The 25,567-nt window shown below is 42.8% G+C and overlaps 6 protein-coding genes across 11 annotated transcripts; 3 read left to right on the top strand and 3 right to left on the bottom strand.

Annotated features, from left to right (window-relative positions):
- Positions 1 to 120: 120 nt before the first annotated feature.
- Lint-o (L(3)mbt interactor in ovarian somatic cells) lies at positions 121 to 7,843 on the top strand. Of its 3 annotated transcripts, none has more exons than XM_071775026.1 (6): positions 121 to 244; positions 3,933 to 5,567; positions 5,942 to 6,149; positions 6,241 to 6,350; positions 6,441 to 6,821; positions 6,941 to 7,843. In XM_071775026.1, exons 1-6 carry the CDS (start codon positions 182 to 184, stop codon positions 7,085 to 7,087), a joined length of 2,544 nt encoding a protein of 847 aa, XP_071631127.1. In that variant the 5' UTR covers positions 121 to 181; the 3' UTR covers positions 7,088 to 7,843. The 3 variants fall into 3 exon arrangements, with proteins under 3 accessions (XP_071631127.1, XP_071631126.1, XP_071631128.1); XM_071775025.1 differs by lacking the exon at positions 121 to 244 and adding an exon at positions 719 to 1,603; XM_071775027.1 differs by lacking the exon at positions 121 to 244 and adding an exon at positions 2,033 to 2,316.
- Positions 7,823 to 11,554, bottom strand: LOC139811034 (uncharacterized). Of its 3 annotated transcripts, none has more exons than XM_071775046.1 (5): positions 11,369 to 11,554; positions 10,930 to 11,286; positions 10,707 to 10,821; positions 10,208 to 10,485; positions 7,823 to 10,112 (listed from the first exon to the last, which is right to left on the bottom strand). In XM_071775046.1, the coding sequence occupies exons 2-5, from the start codon at positions 11,104 to 11,106 to the stop codon at positions 9,780 to 9,782; spliced, it is 903 nt and encodes a 300-aa protein (XP_071631147.1). In that variant the 5' UTR covers positions 11,107 to 11,286; positions 11,369 to 11,554; the 3' UTR covers positions 7,823 to 9,779. The 3 variants fall into 3 exon arrangements, with proteins under 3 accessions (XP_071631147.1, XP_071631148.1, XP_071631149.1); XM_071775047.1 differs by having other exon boundaries at positions 10,966 to 11,286; positions 11,369 to 11,553; XM_071775048.1 differs by lacking the exon at positions 11,369 to 11,554 and having other exon boundaries at positions 10,895 to 11,008.
- A 1,007-nt stretch (positions 11,555 to 12,561) lies between these two features.
- Positions 12,562 to 16,374, top strand: LOC139811024 (putative RNA-binding protein EEED8.10). Its single transcript, XM_071775029.1, has 6 exons — positions 12,562 to 12,867; positions 13,007 to 13,220; positions 13,285 to 13,471; positions 13,565 to 14,088; positions 14,156 to 14,432; positions 14,520 to 16,374. The coding sequence occupies exons 1-6, from the start codon at positions 12,857 to 12,859 to the stop codon at positions 14,945 to 14,947; spliced, it is 1,641 nt and encodes a 546-aa protein (XP_071631130.1). The 5' UTR covers positions 12,562 to 12,856; the 3' UTR covers positions 14,948 to 16,374.
- Positions 16,375 to 16,859: 485 nt separating this feature from the next.
- Cth (Cystathionine gamma-lyase) lies at positions 16,860 to 20,180 on the top strand. Of its 2 annotated transcripts, none has more exons than XM_071775036.1 (7): positions 16,860 to 17,017; positions 17,858 to 18,002; positions 18,568 to 18,849; positions 18,991 to 19,122; positions 19,217 to 19,352; positions 19,429 to 19,581; positions 19,740 to 20,180. In XM_071775036.1, the coding sequence occupies exons 2-7, from the start codon at positions 17,865 to 17,867 to the stop codon at positions 20,048 to 20,050; spliced, it is 1,152 nt and encodes a 383-aa protein (XP_071631137.1). In that variant the 5' UTR covers positions 16,860 to 17,017; positions 17,858 to 17,864; the 3' UTR covers positions 20,051 to 20,180. The 2 variants fall into 2 exon arrangements, with proteins under 2 accessions (XP_071631137.1, XP_071631138.1); XM_071775037.1 differs by having other exon boundaries at positions 16,870 to 17,017; positions 17,862 to 18,002.
- LOC139811032 (solute carrier family 35 member E2A) lies at positions 20,161 to 22,706 on the bottom strand. Its single transcript, XM_071775038.1, has 5 exons — positions 22,031 to 22,706; positions 21,549 to 21,800; positions 21,245 to 21,431; positions 20,953 to 21,156; positions 20,161 to 20,872 (listed from the first exon to the last, which is right to left on the bottom strand). The coding sequence occupies exons 1-5, from the start codon at positions 22,311 to 22,313 to the stop codon at positions 20,680 to 20,682; spliced, it is 1,119 nt and encodes a 372-aa protein (XP_071631139.1). The 5' UTR covers positions 22,314 to 22,706; the 3' UTR covers positions 20,161 to 20,679.
- A 344-nt stretch (positions 22,707 to 23,050) lies between these two features.
- LOC139811027 (prenylcysteine oxidase 1) lies at positions 23,051 to 25,561 on the bottom strand. Its single transcript, XM_071775032.1, has 7 exons — positions 25,117 to 25,561; positions 24,815 to 25,021; positions 24,577 to 24,718; positions 24,196 to 24,499; positions 24,002 to 24,125; positions 23,576 to 23,919; positions 23,051 to 23,487 (listed from the first exon to the last, which is right to left on the bottom strand). The coding sequence occupies exons 1-7, from the start codon at positions 25,199 to 25,201 to the stop codon at positions 23,224 to 23,226; spliced, it is 1,470 nt and encodes a 489-aa protein (XP_071631133.1). The 5' UTR covers positions 25,202 to 25,561; the 3' UTR covers positions 23,051 to 23,223.
- Positions 25,562 to 25,567: the final 6 nt, after the last annotated feature.

Below are 25,567 nucleotides of genomic sequence, written 5' to 3'. Positions count from 1 at the left end.
TGAACGGGCTGCGACCGCGACCCGTGCGATCGCTCCGCGCATGCGTCGCCTCCCATTTTCACCGTACGCGTGTATGCACGTGCGCGCACAACGCCACACATGATCACATGATCGGCCGAAAGCGGAAGAGGCCTCAGCGGCGTCGCGGTTTTCGGCAAGATAAAAGCAACATTGTAGCGCGATGCCTTCGCGAGCGATGCGTGTGTGTCTTTCCCGAAAATTATCTTTCTCGAGAAGAACTTGGGTAAGTTAATATCGAAAGAGCTGAATTCCGTAGTACTGACTGTTCCTCGATTTTCACTTTCCGATCACAACATCGTAATTCGAGAGCGTGGTTACACTGCGGAGATAAACTCTCGGGTTGAGGGGGAGGGGCAATCTGGATCGAATTCCGATTAGTTTCCAATTAACGATTAACCCGATTAACTTATCGTGATATTTCGTTGACGCAAGTAGAACCATATGACCATAATTTCTAGAAACGTTTTTAACGCACGGGAAGAGGGATCAATTAGAGAAAACAAACAACAGATATATATCTATCCCGTAAGCGAAATTCTATCGCTCTTGTATCAATAGCCGATAAAGTTAGGGCCGGTCTCACAGTCTCCGATTAACGTGATTCTCCGATTAAACTCTCTTCGTCTCTTTCTAGGGGGATAGTTAGAAAGAGATGCAGAGTGAGTTTAATCGGAGAATCACGTTAATCGGAGACTGTGAGACCGGCCCTTATTAAAGAGAATCGCATCGCTCGCGCAAGCCGGTTTCGCGGATTCTTATAAAAAAAAAATAACTTTTTCGTCTCTTCCATCCATTTTGAATCTCCGTTTCGGCTCAAGTTCCTTTATTTGATCGGAATGATCGGAATCTACTGTGCGACGTGTTAATTTCCGGCGGGATTTACGCGCGCGGCCATGCGGACCCGCCCGCACCGGTGACGTCGTAATAAGGCGTCGGGCACCGGCCGGCCGACGGGCCGGCCCTACCGCCGGTGGGAGAATTGCGCGTTGCGTGCCATCTTGGCTGATCTTGGCGGTCCGTCCATATCCGCGCGTTCGTTCGCGGCCGGCGTGCGCTCCGTTTTGTTTTCCGTCGAAATCGGCGCAGCTGGCGGCGCGCGTCCATCGGACCGAGCGTGAACGGTCCCGCGGCGATCGAGGTACGAGACTCGGAAGTCCGTGGTGCGCCGCGTCGCGCTATCCACAGGTACGTGTTGGAAATCGAGTTCGTTTAGGCCCCGGGATTGGGTTAACGCGCCATTCTTCTCCGCCGGCGAGGGAGAAAGAGAGAGGGAGAGATCGCGCGTCGCCTGGCTCAAACGGCGCGCCGCCAGAGGCTACTCCAGGCTACTCGAGATCGTTCGACGCGACGGAGAGACGATCGCGTTTTACTTTTCTGAGAAATTCAAGACCGTACACGCGGCTACCGCGGCACGTCGCAACGTGAAAAAGGAACGACGCGCGCGTGCGAGAGAGAGCAGACCCAAAGCAGACGACACGCGCGCGAGAAGCAGACGACGATGACGGTGGCGGTGGCGATGGCACTGGTGGCAGTGGCGCGCGTGAAAGACGACGAGGGCGAGACGCGTTTCCCGACAAGTTTGGTAAGTTTGGCGAGTTACGTATCGATCCGCTCGATCCGATTCGGGCAAGCCGCGTTCCACCGGCGCTTTCCGCCGTTGAAAGATCCCCGTTCCGACCCGGCCGCGCGGCCGAAGAGCATCGTCGCCGCGCCGTGCGCGCCCGCGCACGCGACGCGAACGCGATCGAGGAGCGAGCTCGTCGATGCGCGCCGATACGTATATCGACGCGCGACGTCGCGTCGACGAGGCTGAGATCCTGATAGAGAACGGAGTCGTTTTGCCGAGAGAACCGCGCCGGTGTACGGCGGGCACACACGCGAAGCGCGATCGCGCGCGCGCGCGTAGAGGCGCGCACGCACACAGCGACATTGTCGTCCGGCGACGCGCCGCCGCCGCTGCCGCTGCCGCGGTCGCGGCTGCTGCCGACGTATTCACGCTGGTATTCGCACAGTCGTCGCGGCTGTGCGAGGTTCGTTTGAGGTTAGGGTGGCCATTTCCTTCTCGCGCGAATTTATCCCGGAGTCCGGACCGTTTCCTTCCGCGCCGCGCAACCTTCCTTCGCACACACCCGTCGGGCGTTAATTCGCGAGGATCGCGTTCGGTCCGTCGTCGCGTCGACACGTGGGGCGCGCTTCACGCTCCCGTTCGTTAACGTTTACGCTCGGCGGCGGCCCGAGGTGAGCGCGGACCCGGGTACGGTGGTGCGCATTTATTACGCGCTTTTCGGCACGCAGGTAAGTGCAGCAGGCGCGTACTTCCCCCCGGCGCGCGTGGAGAAAAAGAGTCACCGAGACCGAGCTCTCCCTTCCCTCCCCCCTTTCTTTCGTCTCTTTCGCGCGCGCGTGTCATCTCGCGGGGAGAGGACCGTACGTACGTCCCGATCGCGGCGATCAAGGTGCGCGCCGAATCAACCCACGTCCCGGCGAGGACGAGCGGAGCGACCAGGTGCCGGCACCGCGGCGGTCCCCGTGTGGCCATTGTTTACGAACGCGAGAATTCGGCCGATTCGGTCCGGTCTGGAGCCGCGGCTCTGGAGGACACGCGGACGTTCGCGCGATTGGCCGCGGCTTAGGCGCGGCGTATCGAGACTATCGAGGAGTTTCGCGCGACCAAGGTTTTCTTCTCCGCGAGCTCGGACGCTCGGGGTTTTTCCCGGCATCTCCGTATAGACGCGAGCGAGCGGTCGCGCGCGCGGATGAGGGGTGTGAAACGCGCATCGCGCTCCGCAGTTCGATGTTCGATCCGCGGCGCGCCGGCGAGAGATTATCACGCGCGCGCGGGTGTCCTCGCGGTGCGCCTCGCACTCCTTTGTTGTTTTTTTTTCTTTTTCCTCCCGAGCGCGGCGTCCGTGGGGCACCCGCGCGCGCGTGGCAAGGCGATTCGGAGGAGCGGAGGAGCGATAAGAGCGCGGAGCGCTTCGATTCAAAAACTTTTCTCGGAAACGCTCCGCGATAGACGGCGAGGAGATATCGGGCGATGATCGGCGCGGCGTGGCGCGACGCGTTTCGATCGAGAGGGGTCGCTCCGGCGTGAGGAACGTTTGGCGCGTTTCACGCTACGCTGCCATAACGCGCGCGCCCGATCGACCCGTCGGCCGCCCTCGATCACTCGCGATCGCGCTCAGCGTCGCGTTTCTCCGAATTCTTCCTCCACTGCGTCGGGCCCGTTTCCGGATGAAGGAGCGCGCGTTGCGTCGCGTCGCTGCGTCATGTGCGGCACGAAGATCGGATTTATCGCGCGGACACGCGGCGGCAGCGGCGGTGACGGTGGCGGCGGCGGCAACGGCGATAGCGCGCGCCGCGCCGGAGAGCGAGAGCTCGATAGAGCGCGCCCGTCAGCGCGACGGCGAGAGAGCGAGGGTGAGAGACGGAGAGAGAGAGGGCGAGAGTTGATCCGCGCGGTTCCCGCGACGAGAGACGGCACACGGCAGAAAGCGCGACCGCGCCGCGACCGAAACGCGAAGGTTCCGACGTGCACGAAACAGAAGAGCCTGCCGCCGGGACGATATCGGAAGTGGAGGAATCCTCGGGACCACGTTCGGGTCCCGTAACGTAGAATTTAAATTTGGTATCGGTGCGGCGTGGTACGGCGCGACGCGGTGCGGTGCGGTGCGGCGAACACACGGACCTACGGACGGACGACAGCGGACAGCGGACCGACATCGACAGCGCGCGGTGCGGCGCGGCGCACGTACACGCGAGACACGCCGAAACCGGAGCGCGCGCGTTTACGCCGAAACGAGAGGATCGCGCGGAAACGTCCGGCGCGTGTGGATCGTGGTCGCGCGTCTCTCTCTCTCTCGCGCGCGCGCTGTTTCCAAAAATCACAAGTCTGCGTTTGGTTTGCGAAGGTCCCGGAGCGCCCAGGTGAGATCATTATCAATCCGGACATCGGAGCTGTGATCGTGAGCAACGTGGGTCGTCGTCATCCCCGGCAACGAGGAGGCAGGACGGTGTTGGTCGAGGAGCGGTTAGCGGCGCGGCGGCCGGCCGAATCGCGAGGGCGAGGGCGCGGGAGAGGGCGAGGAAGAGGGAGAGGAGGGAGCGATAGAGCGAGAGGCAGCGTCGCGCCCCGTATATCGATACGAATGACGAAGATGCAGGAGGACCCGGTGCAGGCGGCGCCGCGGATCACGCACGAGGACCACATACTCGAGGCGATCGATCAGCTCCGTCGGCGCAAAGCGCGCCCGGATGCCGATCGCATCTGCAACTATCTCCTACGGAACTACGCGGTGGACGCGCGCGACACGATCGCCGATCTTCATCGGCTGATCGAGGTCGAGAAGGTGATCCAGGTCGATTACAAGGGTAACACCAGTTACCGCAACGCGAAGAAGTGGACGCGGCTGCAGCTCTTCAAGAATCGACCGGAGGGCTTCCTCAAGGAGAAACTCAACACGGGCATGGTATCGAGCGCGGTCTCCGAGCTCGTGGTCGAGGAGCCCGATTACCTTGACCAGGGCGTCCCGGCCTGTCGCCTGATCGAGCATCTCCTCGACGGCGTCTCGAGCCCGACGTCGCGTCGCGTGGTCGAGGAGTTTCTCGGTCGGGAGGTCGCGAGCGGCAATCTCGCGCGCCTGTCCAACGGCAATTACTCGCTGGTGGCGACGTCCGACATGACGACGGACGCGACACAGTCGCGACGCGGCGGCGCGGCCGACACGCAGCCGTCCTCCTCCGCGGCGGTCGCCTGCGCCCTGGAGAACGGCAACGCGACGCAACGGCGTGTCGGTAAGGTGGCTGCTACCAACGGCACCGTCACCAATGGCACCAACGGCTTAACGCCCAAGGTGGCCAAGACAACGGCAGCGGCGACGGCCACGGCCACGGCAACGGCAACGTCCACCGCGGCGGAGCTCTACGAGTTCAACGAGACGGATAACCTTACCGACACCACGTCCAACAACACGTCGCGATCGTCCTCGCGGCAGGCCAACGACAGTCCGAAACTGGAACAGCAACTGCAGCAGCAGCAGGATTGTGTCAAAAAGGAGGAATGCTACGAGGTCAGCGGCGACAAGAACGACGCCGAGCGCGGCGGCAGCGCGTCGCCGCCGACCGTCGAGGTGACGTGCAACGGCGGCGGCGACGACGGCGGCGACGGCGTCGTCGTCGACGGTGGCCAACAGGAACGCAATTCCCCGGAGGTGGCAGCGCCGACGTCGACAACCGTGGAGAACGATGTCAAGGAGGAACCAAAGAGCAACGATGTCCAGAAGACGACGTCTAACCTTAAGAGGTCCGTCAAGGCCGAGCGTAAGCAGCGCCTGTTCGCGAGGACGGACGACCGTATGGACATCGAGATCAAGTTCGAGGACTACCAGCAGAGCGGCAAGGACGAGCGGGAGAAGCGCGAGGAAACTGGACAACGGTCCAGCGAGGATCGCGAGGACGAGGACGCCGGTAGGAGCTCGTCGACGAACACGTCCCCGACTCCGTCCAACGTAAACAACACTAGTGGATTCCGTAGCGCCAGGCGGAAGGTAGCGTAGACTTTCTGTGCGTTAATGTAGTGTAGTATTTGTAGGAAACTGTAAATATTTTGAAATACGTCTTTAACTAGGATGTAGTTTCACTTTAATATATATTTTGACATGAAGCACAAAATATAAGGTTGTCTTCTAAATTATTCACTTCTGGATGACCTTGGATACTTTTATATATAGATCAACAAGAAGAATTAATTTATGCACAAGTATTTTAAGATTGAAGATAATGTTAATCTTTAAAAAAAATGCCAAATGTATAAAAATTATTGATATGTCCTTTAAAACTATTTTTTTCTTTGACGATGTCCATCCGAATCGTTCAGAGATTGATGAATCGTCTTATGTGTTCTCTCATTCTTATATTTCAGAGAGCCAGAAAAGTATTTGATCCTTCGGATAACAACCTGGTAAAGCGCAAACGAGGTAGACCAGGTAATAATAAAAATTTGTTGATGCAAGACTCTCAGGATTCGGTTACTAAGCCAACTGTCAAAGACGGACCGTGCAGGCAGTGCAGCCTGTGTGCCAAAGAGAAACTGGAGGCTCTCGTAGCTTGCAGGGATTGTACAGTGCGAGGTAATTCTTGAATATAATTGGAACTAATTTCAATTATTTTTTTTAAATTTCTTATTGACGTGTCACATATGCATATTACGTATACTTGCAGCACATCCGAGTTGCATTTACAGTCCAGAGGAGTTACTACAGAAAGCTAATAGCAATTGGCAGTGCGAGCGCTGTAAAACCTGTACCGTATGCTGCGAGACCTCCGACGCTGTAAGTTTATCACGCCTTTTATTCGCATTTCACGTGACTTTATTTTTATCCCGTTAATTAATTTTCATTTCGTTCTTTTTCTCGATCCAGGGTCCATTAGTGACGTGTTATAGCTGCGACGATGCCTATCACTATTTCTGTCACACGTCTCGCGTCACGATAAAATCGAACTCCAAATGGTATTGCAACGAGTGCACGCAGAAACAGCAGTGCAAGACGACCGACAGTCAGAACACTAATTCGGTCAACGGAACAAGCAGACCGGACAGCCCGTCCAGTACAACTATTTTACCGCCGGTTCTGAGTCCGCAGGTTTCTCCTACGAGGGGTTCCTCCGATCAGATGGAAGACGATGGTCCTAAAGGACCCATCGATCTGAATATTCCCGACGCGAGGAGTTGGACTTCCGAGCAAGTGTATCAATATTTTGCTAGATTGTTTCCCAAAGAAGCCGAAGTCTTCCGACAGCAGGTAAGAGTTTAATTACTCTACTAGGTGGACAAAATATTTTTAGCATAATTGTTTCGATACACCACGTTTGTTTGCATTTGTTGCCCTTTATCACTAAGCATTATTTGCATTTGTTTCAGGAGATAGACGGCCACGCGCTTTTAATGATGAGTCGAAAGGATGTTTTGTGCGGACTTAATTTACTGCTCGGCCCTGCCCTGAAGATATTCCGACACGTTTTGAAGCTTCAATTTCGTAGAGACGATCCCGAATTATATTGGCAATAATACAGACGAATTGTGCCCAAAATTGATCTCTTATATCGTACGCATTTTAATCTGCGAGATTTAATTTATAACAATTTTCACAAGTTAAATCTTTTAGATTACGATTGCGATGTAATTCTAGTTTGTAGACAGTCTCCACGTTGTACATATGAAGTATAGTGCTAAAGATCTCTTACGAACAATAAGGATATCAGATATGTGCTCCTTAAGTAACGAGACTCCTGCATGTTCGAAGCGGGGTTCATTTGCTGTTGAATCCCGCTTTGGGAATGTATCGGGACATTTTCTGAAAAAGCACGGAGGTAATCTCGAACTCTATTGGCATTGGCAATAATATAGATGATAACTTGCATAAATTCAATCTTCGCGACATTGTGCATATAATTTGTACAAATTAAGCCTTTTCATAGATTAAGAATGTAACTTGACTTCAAGATACTGCTCCGCATTGTACAGATGAGACGTGTTTATAAGATCCGCGAACGATTTGTCGCAAACCAAACCGGTACCGATCCGTAGATGTGTGTACACGCGCAATTATGTACACTCGATGTACATACTTTCCGCCTTTTTCGCGGTATTTTATAAAAAGGGGCAGATATTTTCTATGTCCAAACTGTTACTTGTTAACGTTAAATTTAAGCCTGTATCGAGAATTCTACACGCTGTTTGTTCCGACAATTGCCATTGGACGTGTGAAACGGAAAAAGAGAAATTATCGACTGATTTACACGATTTTACGTCACGTAAACTTGTATTTTATTTTCACAAGTTTTACATATAGGAAGTAGCACATTTATTTGTAGAATGTAGTTACATAAGATGCTACCAGTTAAGGAACACGATACTTTGGTTTTACATGTACTTTTCTAATATGCAATAAATATTTTGATATTTATAAATACGTTATAGTAATAACATCCTCCAGAGACTGATATCTAATTGCGGAGCTCTCGAGATACGCACGGACACGCAGAAAATGCTCGAGCTTACTTTCAACAAATTGCATTGAAGGAGAACACACGCAAAATCTTACTTTCTATACTCGGTATATCGGTAACAATGACATTTAATTCAAGAAGTATAAGTCTTACAAACAGGAACTTGAACATTTACTTTTATACATATATTCCTAGATTACATGTAAATTTAGTTTAGTTTGAAACTTTCAAGACTGCGTCATGACACTAATAAAATCAATCGCTCTCTGCATAAAGATTTTAATATATTCTCACACAAAACGTTCAATATATTCTCACACGTGTCGATATGTATCGTATAAAAAAAAGATAAAAACTTAGTTACATCGTTACCCTTTCATGCGTGAGAATAAAAAGCGTTATTCTTGTTCTGCAAGAATAAGTAGCGTAAAAGGAGTTACGATGGAAATTTTCTAGTGAACACTGTAAATAATATACAGATGTAACGCGCGTTAGTATCATGACACCTCACCGTCTCATGTATCTCTTTAAATAAAGAATAAGACTTTAATCGCATATTGCTCGCTGTTAAAATTAAGAATGTGTTATGTATATGTGTAACAAATATACTACCTTAGAATATATATGCTATAAATAAATTCTAATATATGATACAGATGAGACTTTATAAAAATTCTGAAAAGATTCGTGCGGAATACGTGTATATACTAATGCGTGTATGGATTATATTGATTATATGTATATATCATATAATCGGCAAAGATAATTGTAATTCTTACATGTATCTTGTTTACGGGAATACAATATTTCGATCACACCGATGCTACGTGAGTGTTAAGTACAATATACCGTGCCGAAGAAATTGCAAATGCAATTCTATAATCTAGCAAAAACGCGAAATTGAAACAATCTTCGTATGAACAAATTTCAGTCCTTTTTTTTTTCTTTTATAAAGAAAAAGACTGACATAAATCTTTGTATAATACAAAATATTTATATATACCTTACAATATTTTTTTATAGACAGATTTGAATATATCACGACGCGCACAAAGCCTTCTCCAATTTATATATTGTACTATTATCGTTTCGACTCTCGGATGATGGCTTGCCACGAAACAATAAGAGCGATCAACTCAAATGACATTTTGATTATGTACCTATATTGTCGTTGAAAAAGTTTTACGTCTATTTCCTCTGCGAATTTGAACTTGTTCGTTGTATGATATATAATTCACATATTGGCTTAAATATATACATATACAAATTATGCAATTGCATTCAGAAAAGACGAAAAAGGCTTCGCAATTTTTGATATTAAAAGTTTGTATTCTCTTTGATATATACACACTTCAAAAACTAACAGATCAGTCTGTAATATAATTATCAACATAAAAATCTTCGAAAAACTCGATATTTTACAGAGCGCAGTTCGATTTGAAAATTTTATGTCGCCGAACAAGCTTGTCTTTGCCAGCCATTTCATGGTTATTACTTCATCTTGTGTTTCACTAAACATGCTACATATGCACACATGTGCAAATATTTCATCACCAATTATTTTATTTAAAAAAAAATTGGTTTCTCTATATGGCACTTATTGCAAATGTAATCTAGACTTTCAAAGCGCGATTAAAAGAGATATTCACAGTAATTAAATATTTGTATCATTGCACTATTATATTATGCTACGGCTTTTAAAACGCGATACAATCACATCTCGCATTAAATCATCATCGAAACGTTGTGAATTAAATGGCATGACTGGACGATTCATTGTATTTAGGTGGTGGCACCTTGTACATCACCGCTTCATCCGGTATAAATAACGCAACATCGGACGAAGAATTGATATTTTTATAAGGCATGTTTTTATCTGAGATATCTTTCTTCGATATAAGAAATAACGTCATTGCAGACATTATCATAGGAGCAAAAATCACGTAAACTCGTCCGTACACAAAAGACGGAACGGAGACATCGTTCGCCTGTTCCATTTCACGTTGAAATGATTCGGATTTAGACGTAGACGCCGGTTGTCTAGTTTCTCCCGAATAGTCAGAGGACAGAGTGTAATCCACGGTCTACGATTTTATCAATTATGCATTTCACATTTATATCCGAAAATCTATTATATATGCTCAGCGTTAGTATTAATTGTGGAAAATGTTTCGCTTACCCTGGCGTCCATTGGTATGGTTTTAACGTACGTCTGTGGCAATTTGAAACCATCAGAATCCCACCATCTAGGAAGTAGTTCCTTGCGCAATCCAGGATCGGTTAATATGTCATTCTCCGGTATGTCGGGCGACATTGGTAAAACATCTATACTTTCCTCCATGCATATGGCGACGGTGAACAGAGACAATAGGTTTGAAATTCGTTGCTTGGCCATGAAATTACAGCCAGAGTTACAGACGTAGCGATCATTCGGATTTGTGTAAGCCTCGGTGCACGCTGTCACAAATAATACAAAAGCAGTTTTATATTGTGAAAGACATGGGCTTGAACTACATGCTGAATGAGAAATAACGCAGAAAGAATTTCATAGAGGAAGAATATAAATTCCTCTGAATATATAAGCATAATAAAATATTGTCAACAAATCTTTAAAAATCGAAGCCAAATACTTTGTATAATCTCTTAAAAAATATAACATAATTATAGATGTCGCATACAAGCCTCGCAGGCACTCCTGGTGCCATTCAAACTGTTTTGCTCCCATCCGTAACGCAAGTCGACTAGATTGAAGAACCTGCAGCCTCGTTGACAGCAGGACTTTACGTACATGCTCTAAAACAAAACGATTGATCATACAAACAAATGTAGGATACAAAAGTGGATGTGTACGTATGTATATACATACAGTATACATGAGGATAAGTATGTATATTCACACACATAGAATTCAGGATTACACAAAGCTAACACATGTACATTTGGAAAACCGATAGGTGTCTTCTCGCACAGACTGGTGCAGGGATCCTTGCGATTTAACATACTGTCAACTGTGTCCCCGAGGATCAGTTCTGTGACGAGCAGCACCAGCAACGCAGCAATTTCCATATTTCCTGGCATCTCCGGAAATGCCTCGAGTTCCAATTTTCTTCCTAATTTCTACCTCTCTTTCTTGAGGGGGTAAGTACTCCGGAAATCTGTATACCCTCCTTCACGTTTATCCGCACCACCAACGCTTTGTTAACGATCACATATCCAGGTCCAGGCAAACCGCCAAACACGCGGAGGCAACAGCGACAGCTTCAAAGTTGACAGGTAAATAATTATTTATCCAAATTATTATTTGGATTTCCAAGGGCTGCAATAACAGAGATTTATTTACCTTAGTCATGTAACTTGGAATTTATATTTTCGGCCTTTGTATTTGTCACAGCAGATCGGGGATCTGATTCGAACGACTTTTCTACTTCCCTCGCGTTAAATTCTTGATTGCTTCGGACGCGGACCTCGACGTCCTCGACGCGAGGTCGCGAGAACTGCGAGGAGTATAGTGAGTATACACACTCGCGACGGGTGACGGAGCGACGCAGCGACGTGAGGGCGACAGGAGCGCGGCTGGACGCTGTGATTGGCCGGCCGCCTGCGATTCTCGAGGTTTTGAATTCTCGAACTTGCGATTCTTGGGCCGGCGGTATTCATAATCAGATCTTATTTCAAGACCGTCTTAAGTAAATATCTTAAGATGCTAATACGGCTCAGTGATTGGTTAATGACATCTTAAGATTGTACTTAAGATGGTCTTAAATATAAGAATCGACTATGAATACCGGCCTTGGTTATGAGCGTTATGGGATACATACTACGTTTACGCGAGCGTTACTTCTGTAGTAACTTACGATATATCACTCGTTTACGCGGAGTAAATTATCGTAAGTTACTACAAAATCCCGTTTAGGCGAAGGAAAATCCCGTTTACGCGAATGAATTATCGTAAGTTACAGAAGTAACGCTCGCGTAAACGTATTATATAGTAACAGGCAGAACTGTCTGATATCTCTCGCGATCGTTTGCCGATTATTCGCCGAAACGGATCTCGGTAACGCGAAAAGTAATCGCGAATATCTTGTAAAGCGTCGTCTGATCGTCGTGATGTATATAAAACATCGAGCGCTATGCCGCTATAACGAGAGTTATTAATGCGCTAATAACGATTCTAATTCGTAGTCTGAAGTGAGTTTTAGAAGTCTGGATTATCTGGATTATCATTTCGTTATTTTTTTCAGGCAACTTCGAAAACCCGATGAATGCTCGGCCACTGCCAGGTACGAGCATATAATGCACAAAATTGGTTGCATTGTTGATGAATTGTACATCTTTGACGAATTGAGTGGCGTACGAGCGCTCCAGAGATCCGTCGAGCGAACTTCGTACGATCGTAGTACCGTACAATGACTACATAATATACACTAACGTGTATATGTACTTGCGATCAATACCGCGAAAAGTATAAAGAAGTAGATAGTTAAAGCAAGCGTGGAAAAATCGAAGAGGTAATAACATTTTATTTTGATCGTTTTTACACGTCTGAATCTATATCATTTCACAAGAAAAAGGAAAACTTTAGAACCGGCACCTTGATAATATGTTGTGTTGTTCATTTTAGACCTGCAATCGGCCTGATTTCTCTGCGCGTATACTTGATGCGGCTATACAAATCCATCCGGACAGGCCCAAATGTTTGCCACATGTGAATGCTTCGTACCGTTCCAAGCGAAACGATAACAAAGGCGACCTTTCGCTAAATCGCGCTCGAATCGCAAGTCGAATCCGTTACCGAGGCCGCCGAGACGTTGTCATCAGTCGCCGCAAAATGTTGCCCAGGTAATATAAGCGAGAAACGAGAAGTCGCATGTCTGTTTTGGTACTGTTAAGAAGTTCGACCGCGTTATTACAATATAATTATTGTTCTCTCATTACAATTGATATAATCTTTATTATTATTCTCCATCTAACTTTCTAGCGGGTCAAAAGAAAATGTGGGTAATAATAAGTCTGGTTATTATTTACGTGAGAGGCCTCCTCTCGCTCCACAGGCAACAGCCTGTAAAAGTCCAGTTAAAAAAACTTTTTGTAGCTGTAAAGGGAGTTGTTGCTCACGCATTTGTGGTTGCGTTAAGAAGAGCAACAAATGTGGTCCACCGTGTAAATGCGACAGTAAAATCTGTCAAAATCAGGTATGTATTTAAGTACGATACGTTAATAACTCGCATATATATATACATGTGATTTACGATCTAGGTGGAGGCTCTCGAATCTCAGATGAGAGAGATGCCATCATTAATGTTCGACACCGAGGCGAAGAAGTCGGAGAAGGAGAGTGAATTGAATGACACCAAAAATGTATCCATACATATCCTCAACGACGATTGCTTGAGGCACGTCTTTATGTTTTTGCCAATTATAGATAGAGTCCGCATAGAGATAGGCGAGTATATCTTATTCAAACGCATGGTGTGTGTATGTTGAAGATTTTATACATATCGCGACCTTGTACATTATCCTCCTACTATATTTACAGTTTGCAAGCGCTGGAGAGATTTAAGCCAAGATTCCTGGTATATGATAAAGACATTGGATATCTCGCGAGATGTAGAGGATACATGGGGTCTTAGGAACATCAGCAGTCTAAATCTGGCTTTACTTCGTAAAATATTGCTTAAATGTGGCAGATTCTTAACGCGATTAATACTAAGTTCCAGGATTGTTTTGGATTCACTTGATCAAAGCACGTTGATTATCGTTATCGGGGAACTTTGCCCTAATCTTACGAGTATCGACGTTCACTACGGAGTTTGCAAGTCATCAGATATACGTACATTAGCAAATTATTATAGAAACCTAACCAAGTTTAGCTTACGTTGGTCAGTAGTTGAGTGTGATGACGAGTTAAAGTGTCTCTTTAAGCGAAATCAAAACTTGGAATATCTCGAGATAACTGCATACTTTTTATTGGGCAAATGCTTATTAGGCTTGCCAGAGCAAACTATGCGTACAATTATATTGGAAGATTGCAACGTTCTTCAGGACACTCACCTTTCAATGGTAAATAGATAATTGTTGTTCACTTTTCACTTTTCGATCCATGATACATCGATATTGTCACGTACAGGCACTAAAGAAGCTCAAAAATTTGAAACATCTCGCGATAATCAAATGTCCCGGTATATCTGAACACATATTGGAAGTTGTTGGTCAGCATTGTAAAAGTTTAAGAACATTGAAGCTCGATGGACACTTTCCCTTCATACAAACGGCGGATATGTTGTATTTAATTCACCTTGTCAATCTGCAAGTTTTAAAAATCACGTACAATCTTAAGGTATCGGACGATTTCCTTACCGATTTAGTACAACATTGTCAGCAGCTTACTAACGTAGACATTACAGGTAAATTACAATTATGTATATATATATACATTATATGTTTGCCACTTTTTTAATCCTATTTTAAAGTTATCCTTCCATATCCAACAGGTTGCTACAACGTGAGCGATGTCGGATTAACGGCTATTGCTACGTTAGTAAGACTAGAAAAATTAAAAGTCAGTTACATGCATCAAATTACTGACGAGGGCTTGAAAAACGTATGTGGCTTAAAAGAATTGGAGTGCCGAAGATGCCGTCTATTTAGCGATCGGGGCATGACAACGCTCATCCAATCCTCGCCCGAATTACAATTATTAGATCTCTCCGGATGTAGGAATATTAAGGACCCCATTCTTGAGGTTGCTAAAGACGTTTGTAGCAGTCGAACTAATAACGTGATGTTGAAGATGATCGTTGGAGGAACAGCAATTCTCACTAAGAAAAAAATAGGTCAAGAGAGACTGCCTCCGCTATTGAAAATATATGACATCGATTTGTCTAGCCCGGCACTATCATCCCTGCGAGGGCTATTATAATAGCCCAGAAATTGGCCTAGTTTACATCGATCTCTTGATACGCGTATCAAATAGTATTTGAACTGATTCAGCCAATAATCAGAGTTATATTTAATACGCATATCAAGTGATCGGTGTAAACTATAGGCCATTAATAGAGACATTTAAATGGAATTAATTCCGGGAAGCGATTTCTTTTTTGTCTGTTTTGGAGGTCATGGCAGGGTTAGAATCCCAAAAATCCAGTTTTAGGATTTGAGCCCATGACCCTCCGAAACAGACAAAAAAAAATCGCTTCCCGGAATTAATTCCATTTCAGTGGCTTTTTCTGCGGATTTGTCAGATATATGTCTCGTGCAGTGGATGAGCTGGATTTTTTTATTATACGGACTATTCAGAAGATGATATATACTGTAGAGAACCTGATGAATTAGATCATTATTCCGATTATTAACACTCTCTATATCACAATTTTCTACGGTTCTAACTAATTTTTTTCTACGATTAGTCTTACCGTCTTACCGATTGAGATTCTTAAGATTTCGTATGTCTTATTGTTACTACATGCTGTCCTATTACATGACCATTGATTTTACAATCAACAATTACATGAATACACACGCACGCACATCCACACCCACTCACATACACATACACGTACACATGTATATATTTATTATATCAAGTATTACGCGATATTAAAGTACAATAAAATAAAGCAAACGTAAATTTATCTTCATCTACCATAAATTCGTACCAGTCTGATCATACATACCTGCTTTATCTGTTCTATCAGAGAAATCTATTTTATCGTTCCATTTTCTCCACTCTCTTGATATCATATTATTATCCGCACATGGGTTTTTCAGATATCTAGCGTAGAATTACAACATTGATAATTTTATTGTATTTATAATTAATAAATAAGTTTAAACAATGAATCAATACAACTGCAAATATTATGCACATACATGCAACAAGGAAGTGCACATATTTTAATAAGTGCTAGGAATTACGAACTTTGATGCGCAAAATTATGAATCATCGCTTGATAAAATTGCTAAATTATATTGGCATTTTCATACATTTTACGACACGATCTTTTCGCGGATATAATCTTTCAATTGTGTGTATTGTCTTCCTACCTAATATGGTAGATAATGGAAACCATTTTACAACAATGAGTCTGGCGCTTTACCACAAAGACCACACTGCCACCCCGAAATATATTACCTATTTCTACGGTTATAAATATAGAGAAGATTAAAATTTTATATTACGCACGTACGAATATTATAAATAATTATGATATCTCATAGATCCATTGTTTACCCAGATATCTTCGATTGTTAAGTATATTTCAATATTTGTTTTTTCAGGAATTTGAATTTTTGCAATTTGAAGTCTTATATGTTCTAAGAGTATTCGATATTTCATTTCCCTCAATTCTTGGAAAATCATTGAAATTTTGTATAACTCAATTTCTTTGCTAATTACGTTCTTATATGTATATTATGCTTTAAAACAAACTACACTGAAAATTATGTTACAATTTATGCGTTTCAAATTATTAAAATCGATACTTTATCGATATTATCGACATGTTGCAACATATTGCGATATATCAAATGTTATTGCGTAATCGAGTTTTGCCTGCAGACACAGTGAGGGTGCATCCCGATGGAGCGATTTCGCGGTAGCGGAACGAGCGGATCACCAATCACAGGATCGTTTCGACGGAATCTTCGAAAGGGTTCTATCAGAACGATCCCGTGATTGGCGATCCGGTAATTCAGCATTCCGCTTCCGCGTGATCCGCTCCACCGGGAGCATCCATCCTCCCGCTCCACAAGAACACGTGAGAGTGCTGCCTATCTTTTATTTTGTAGTTTGTCCGGCCACGTGTCTGTCAACGCGGTGGAAAACTGGTGGGAGGCATATAAATTGCTCGTCGCCAGTGTGGTTAGACTGGTTGGACCATTTCGGACGACGTTTCTTAAACTATATCAACTCTAACGTGACCGAATTTTGTCGACAATTCTCAAGGAGACGCTCATAAATCCATCATTCGGCAAACCCGTTTCATCATCGGTAAGTTTGCTGCCAAGAAAACGGTCCCCTTAATCAGCTGCATTTTCTTGCACCGACGAGTCCGAGCGGAACGGAGCGCAGAAAATCTGAGAAAATCGATCGCGTCGCGAACAGAGAGTGCTCGCACCTACCTACATTTTTAATTTCCACGAACGAGCGGTCAGAAAGTTGTCTGATAAAAGAGCCCTTCAATTCTGGACAGAAAGAATATTTCTTTTCCTTTTTTAGCACTTTGTACAAATAAAATTTCTCCTAATTTGAGTTTGAAAAGCTACTTTAATTTTTTTTATTATCGGTGACTTATCGCATCTTATCGCGTTTCGCAGCCTTTTTTATCGCATGCGCTATCTCATAAATTGCATGTTGTTATCGTGTATACCAGGGCTACGTTCGGGGAGCACGCTATTAGCGCTATTGCATCATTCTATCTTTATCGCTTATCAGGTATAAAACAAGGATAGAATAAGCAAATAGCGCTAATAGCGCGCTCCCCGAACGTAGCCCAGATGTGTTATACGCGTTCAACTCTTTGTTCGCGGTGAAATAAACTTAAGAAACAGATTGTTATAATTATATATTAATATGTATACGTTCAACTCTTTGTTCGCAATTAAATAAACTTAAGAAACAGATTGTTATAGTTATACATTAATACTTTTAATATATTAACTATGTGTATAATTACATGTATAATTCTATTAATATATATTATTATTTCATATATAATTATAAAATTAATAAAATTAATAACGAACAATGTTACTATTAATTGTAACAAATCAATAATAGATTATATTTTTAATTAATATTTGATACTGAGATGGCAAAAATTTTTACTAGGCAGACAATGTCTTCAACAGAGAAAGGTTTCGCAACGACAGCAATCCATGCTGGACAAAATCCTAAGCAGTGGAATCATCGCGCAATTGTGCCACCTTTGGTCATGAGCACTACTTTCCAACAGGATGCTCCAGGGCACCACAAAGTAAAAACTAAACATATGACTCATCAAAATTCAGCTATTTATAGTTCTTAGCAATTGCTTCCTCTTACTCAACCAATTACTATCAATTACAGCTAGCAGAAACTGCATTAAACTTTTGTAGCTATTAATAAAATTAAAGTTATATATAAGTTGTAAAAATAAAATTATATTCTTTTTTTTATAAATTAACTTATATCGAAAAATTGAATGAAGAAAGGAAAGGAAATGATAATTGAATAGTTAAATAAATGACATTTAATAGGCAAATACGAGTCAAATGTGCTATATTGTCAGAATAAATATATTTCTATATATTGAAGCATTTGGAAAAATTTGAGTCTTTTTCCATATCAATCTGAGGTGAATATAAATATACAGTTCAAATGTCAAATAACAATTCGCAACTCGATTGCGTCTGCTTATCAAATCTCCACTTTTACAGAATTTTTTACAGAGAACATGCAGACAACTTTATTCTTTTGGACATAATAATTAAAAAATACTTACAAGTTTGAAAAGAAGACTTTGCATACTGACGTTTTAATTTTAACTGTTTTATTTTTAGGGATATGAGTATGGCAGAAGCGGCAATCCTACGCGTAACGTACTGGAAGCATGCCTGGCTGCTTTAGAAAATGGCAAACACGGCTTTTGCTTTTCTTCCGGATTAGGTGCTACGACTGTCATCATTTCTTTATTAGAGGCAGGCGATCATCTCGTCGTTGGGGACGATCTCTACGGCGGGACAAATCGTTACATCCAGAAGTGTAGTAAAGGCATAAAATTTTCTTTCATTGACACGACTAATGTACAAAACGTTATAGATGCCATACAGCCAAATACCAAGGTTAGATAAAAAATAAAAGTAATGATTGTATTATCTAAAATTATTTTAGATATGAATGATATTGTATTTTAAACATATCATTATATAGTTTTTAAATATCATATTAGTTTATTTTCTGCATTGTAACTTGTTCTGTTGTAGATGGTTTGGCTAGAAAGTCCGACAAACCCTCTGATGAAGCTTACAGATATTAAAGCTATCGCTGACAGCTTGAAATCTCGTCCAGACATTATACTAGTAGTTGACAATACTTTTCTCACGTGCTATTTTCAAGTAAGTTTCATAGGCATATTTTTCAGAAAAATTATATTGAACTGTACGTATTCAACATAAAAAAAAGTATAACCAATATATTGTGTTTTAACAGAAGCCTCTTGATCTGGGTGCAGACATAGTCATGTACTCCTTGACAAAGTATATGAACGGACATTCTGATATTATAATGGGCGCCGCGATTACGCGCCGGGACGATCTCGCGAAGAGATTGCGATTTCTACAAAATGGTAAATCAGTGTAAATCAGAATTTTTCCGAGCCATGCATTTGAAGATTTTGTATAATATCTCTTTTTTGTATTTAGCCATGGGTATTGTTCCATCACCATTCGATTGCGCTATGGTGAATCGTGGCTTAAAAACGCTTGAACTCCGTATGCAGAAACACATGAAGAATTGTTTGACCGTGGCTAAGTTTCTTGAATCTAATCCTTGCGTTGAAAAAGTGTTACATCCATGTATGTACAATTTCTTATCTTCCTCTTTATCACGTGTTAAAATAGAAGTATACTTTTGTTATCTGTTGCATACTCTAGTTATCTATAATTAATGTCCCAATAATCAATGCAATGCTAAAATATTCACAAGATAAAATGCGTGCGTTGTTACGTTACAGATCTCCCGTCACATGAACAACATGAACTCGCGCTTAGACAAACATCAGGACACAGCGGAGTGTTCTCTTTCTATCTGAAAGGGGATTCTATGCGTTTTCTGAAAGCATTGAAAATTTTCAGTCTGGCTGAATCCTTAGGCGGTTACGAGTCGCTAGCCGAATTGCCGTCTATAATGACGCACGCGTCCGTACCGGAAGATGTACGAGCAAAATTAGGTATAACCGATCAATTAATTCGTCTAAGTGTTGGAATTGAAACTGAGCAGGATCTCGTAGCCGATATCAAGCAAGCGTTAGATGCTTGTCAATGAATTAATGAATGTAATTAGATAACCGCGAAAGTAATAGCAAGTATTTGTATACTAATTGTATTATAAATTTGTACTAATTATATTATAAATAATATCGAACACCTGCAGTATCAGTAGGTATATAAAGAAAGTTTATTTTTATAAAACTCTTTTATACATTCCCACAGTTCTCACATTTACATTAGGAACACTTGTATAATACAGCAATAATCAGATGCTTTTTGACACACGTGATCACTTGTCCTGATTTTTTTTTGCTTATCATACCTGTCAGACGTTTCTGAACGTGTAAATAGATGTATGCAAGTTTGGAAACAATATAAATTGTTTCTATTTCGTAGTGATATCTAATTAATGTTATATATTACAGATTGCGAACGAAAAAAAAACTAATTGCTTTTAACAGATCACAAAAATTCACTGGCAATCACTAAAATTCAACAAAACATGATTTCCATTGATTGTACTTCGTCTTAATTCTACAAACATGTACTGTCTTGCGTCCCACTGAACAGAATACTGCTGTATAAAACTGGATATTGTTTGTACTGCCAATGCAATATGTTTGATGCAGCGACACATGTTTCTCCTCCCGTACGCACGAATCATTGTGGACTGAAAAAATTGTCCTACTGCAAATTGATCTTCGACGAATATCGTAACTTGGTTCTATTTATCCTATCGTATTCCTGTGCCCGATTGTACAGCAACACTCCCACGATGACGGAGGAAGTGCCGAGCGCCGATAATCCCGTTACGGGATTGTTAAACAGTAGAACGGAGAGCCATATTAAGAAAGCTCTCTTTGCGGTATTGGCGACACTACGATATCAGAAAATTGTGCGTTAGAATTAAGCGGGAAATGCAGTTTCGATTACATGGACAAAAGGACGATTACATACCTATGTGTAACGGGACTGATATAATCCATAAGTACATAAGCGGTAATACTTTGAAAGTGAAAGAATACTCCGTTGAGAAGGAATGCCGCGAATAATTTAAAGCTCATGGAATGCTCCAGGGTAGGTAGATCGACCAACAATATCGACACCGGTATTTGTACCACAATTGACGCTAGACTGGTATAAAATTGCAGTTCTGCTGGTCTGCAAAAAATAATATGACATTCTTTTTCTCTCTTTTATGGTTTACAGTCTTACCATCTTACCTATTCGTACGATATTTACTACTTACGTATATTTAAAATTATCACCGCTGATCAACATTTTCGAGTAAACGTTCTGCAAGCACTCGGTTACGTTTGTGGCCATAGCGGCGATAAACCCTCTAAGATCAAAACTAATTTCATTGATCGAACACAGTGCCAGTCCACCCATTACAGGTATTAAAGATAGATTTACATATAATCCTGTATGTTCCCCTAAAAACACGATCGGTTGGTTGTGTGTGAACAATTCTAATTGCTCAAACTAATTGCCAAAAGCTGAATTTTTGTAATTATAGATTGCACTGGATACAAAAATACGTAAATGCTCACCTAATAAATACCTGCTGATGAGGACGGTGAAAAGAGGTGCGCTACTCTTTATGGTTTCTGTGAAACTTACAGCTACATAATTTAACGATACTAGACCTAAGACTACTGTGGCGAACCTTGTGCAGCCTACCAGTGTCATGTGCTTGTAAAATCCTGGCGGTCTCATCAATCTCGAACTAGCTTTGTACATACCACAGGGAAAGTACATTTGTATCAATCCGCATATTGCGGTCATCAACATTTGGCAAGCACCTGCAATTCAGAACAATATTTTATAAAAATGTATACGCATAATGCAAAAGGGAACCTATGAAAAGGTTAGCAGCTAACATGTCAAATATTTAAATGTTTTAATACTGATATCACACCGATACGAAGATACTATGACATCATGTCAACTATGAATTTTTTTTATTTTTACACAGATAACCGTATCACTGCGTGATATCGCCCTCGAGGCTTCGAAACGATCGTTTGCTTACCCAGGATGGTGGGATCACCCTCCATGTAGGACAGTATGTATTTGTTTAGAAACAGAGTACACCCACTGAAGACGTACCACAGGGTGAGAAAGAGGAGGGCTCGGGGATTGAACAGACCGCCCTTCGTGTCGCTCGTCAGAACGATCACGTCCTCTCTTTTCCTGACGTGATCCGCGTGCTGCTGCTTCGGCTGGGCATCCTGGGGGCCCTGGGGCACGGGCGACTCCTCGGCATCCCCACGGGCGGTCTGCGGATAATTGATCCGCACAGAGTAGTTCTCCATCTCTCGTCCACTCCCTACCTATCCGGTCCTCGCGTAAACGCGAGACACGAGGCGCGAGAAATCACATTTTTCACGCCGCCCGGAGAAACTTTTTCCGTCCTTGGCGCTCACGCGGGTTAGGTTAGGCGGACGGACTGTCAGTCACTGACAGTCACGCCGATCAGACCGCGCCGCGGTTTTTCAACAACGTCGGCGATCGGCCGGGCCGGTCGCAGCTGACCGGCGCTCGCCGTTGTCCCCGTTCTTGCATGACAATTGTCTCCTCTTTCGTTTACTGTGTTTTCTCTTTTTTTTTCTTCACGAATAGCCACCCCTCTCGAGAGGCATTATCAACCTAATCAACGAGTGTTACCTCCCTACGATACCTACTTGCACTGCTCATCTATACATGTGGAAACCAACATTACCTACCGGCTTTTTTTACACTCTTCGCACTTCCTGCACTTTCTGCTACGCTTTTAAAAGTAAAATAAAAAAAAAATCCAACATGAAATTTTATAAAAAATTGTATAAAATTTTAAATGATATGAATAACAATTTAAAGCAGAAAATGCGCTATTCAACACGTTATTCATGAGGAATTAATCTTACTTAGTTATTTTTACATTTAACATTATTTTATCATAATGCATATACATATTTATGATGATGAAAATTCTATTGTGGAATACATAGTGACAGATAAAGCTCGCTGGACAGAAGTGTTAGTAGTAAATAAAAAAAGTCACAGATAATAATAATGTAAATATTTTTTATATTTGACTTAGTATGTAATCTGTATATTTTATATCTATAACTTTATTTCGTAACTTCTTTTATGTACTACAAAAATGGACTACAAAAATAATCTCCGAGGTTTTACACAATATAAAATCTATTAACAATATCAATGGCAAGAATAATAATGGCATTACAATTCCCCAGCCGTACGTTTTTTAGGTGAACTTTTAAGAACCTCTTCATTAGACATTTTTGAAGAGGATTTTTGAAGAAAATCTTTGTTCGCCAAAATAGCGACGTTTCTTCCAGCTATCGCACTCATTTCCATCGCACTTGCGGCCCACTCAATTGCATTGACATGATACAAAGCATCGTGTAGCTTAAAATTACCAAGCTTCATATTTGTCGAGTAATGGGGATATGCTTTCCAACCAATTTGTTTATTCTCAGTAACCTTGATGTAAAAAAGAAAATTATTACTATACACATCTAAGTAAGTCTCCCTTGTATCCTATCTGAAATAATTATAGCAAATTTCGTACGTGAGAAAACATAACGTCTAGAAGACGTGTCTCCACAGGTGTTCTGCTGAAGATCTTCCAGACTGATGAATTTTTCTTAATTAAACCATCAACGGAATCCACTTTTCCGATCGAACTGATCTTCGTTTTATTGGGATTGCAACATAGAATACTATCCACAGCCTCTTGCAAATCAAAGTACTTTGGTATGAGATCCCCTCTGACAAACGTCGCATACGTTGTCTGATACTTTCCCGGAAACACCAAATCTGGCAAATCTACAAATTCTATTTGGAATTCTTGGTCTCTTGTGAGTGGTGCAGCGATAATCACGATGTCATAAGTAGATGCCATTGTCGCGTTATCTGGAATGCATAATTCGCATCTTATTTTTTTTAACACATATTTAAACATTTGTCAGACAAATTTTACATTTTCCTGTCGCACCTGTATTTACGTAGGTCACTTCATAACGGTGCGAATCATCGTGGTTTAGTAAGTTACGAATCTTTGTGACACGATTCGGTATTACTTTTACTTTCTCATTTCTGTGAATGAGTTGCTCCGGCACCTAAAATTTAAGCTCGTACTTTACATATATTTTGTGAGCAGTTAAGATAGATAACAGATTTAATAACTACCTTTTTATTTCCACCTTTAACAGACCATAAATCACCACTTGCCGCTAAAGACATACTACCAACGAAACTTTGGATATCGGTGACGTCCTGACCGTAATTCACCACAGTAACGCTTTCCACTAATTCATTGATCAGTTTCTCCGAGTAATCCATCTGCAAAAAATATTCTTTCGTGGACGTATGCAATAACTTGGGGAAATCCTTGTTCATAGCTGACAGCAGCGCTTCGACGTTGGCGAAAGACTGCCCGGCATCTTGCAGATCGTATATCTTCAAGAAATCTTCTATCATGCTGTTTATATGTCTGCTCAAAAGAAACGTATGTTATTTTTCCTTTTTTTTCTTATCTTTTATTTTTTTAATCACACAATCTTTAAATACCTCTGGAGTGTATACGGTTGATAGCCGTATCTGTAAAATAACTTCCACAATGATATCACGGACCAATCACTTTCTATGAATACAAATTCGTCTCCGTTCCATATGCCCATCTTCTCCTTGCTGGGAAGTTTCTTTTCCAAACCTAAAAATCCGTGAAATCTGGTCAATAACGTTTCTTCGCATATGCAATTAATATATAATCGAGAGAAAGAAACGAAAAGCTGCTGTCCGTACTTACCCAAGAGTTCAACAAATTTCTGCATGTACATGTTCTTGGGATGTATAATTGTACCGCCAGCCTCGACTTCATCCCCGTCGATTTCGACGGTCGCCAATCGTCCGCCGATAGTCCTCGCCTCGTACAAGTCGACGTCCAAAGCTCCGGAAAGCAATTCGGTGAGAAAATGCGAGGCGGACGCACCGCCAATGCCACCCCCTATAATGGCTAAAAGTCAAAGATTCAAACGTGAGTCGTGAGGTCAAGCTTAAATATTTTGTAGATTATTGAGTGGCGCATCGAAACGAAAAATTAACTCTTACCGATACGTGGCTCGGATGGTTCAAGGGAAAACCCTTGGAGTATTAATACTCCAAGTACTAGTAACGCTACTGTATACTGCCTCATGGTTTGCACGCGATGCTTGATCAGGCACAAATATTAGACTTAACGAACGTTTCGCACATTTGTTTTACCACTTCTGTACGTTACATAATTGTCATCGGTGACCTTTAACAACAATTATCAACTAATCGAAAGTCACCAAATTCGGCCGGTTCATATTTACATTTCTGTTTATCTTTCACGTGTAGGAGTGTGTGCGTCGCATGCGGCGTTGTGTGTGTACAGTATGTATGTACATACATACATATATCCATATATGCAGCGATCACGTGACGCAGGGAGCTACCGAGCTATCCGCGGCACTGCCCGGAGTGCCCAGGTCGAGCATAGCGCCTGAATTCAGTATGGCTGTGCATGGCCCAGATAAAC

Source organism: Temnothorax longispinosus, chromosome 4 (assembly GCF_030848805.1).
Source record: "Temnothorax longispinosus isolate EJ_2023e chromosome 4, Tlon_JGU_v1, whole genome shotgun sequence".
In the NCBI taxonomy this organism is placed as follows: Eukaryota; Metazoa; Arthropoda; class Insecta; order Hymenoptera; family Formicidae; genus Temnothorax; species Temnothorax longispinosus.
Note: the sequence above shows the minus strand (reverse complement) of the source record. Positions and strands in the feature narration are given on the sequence as shown.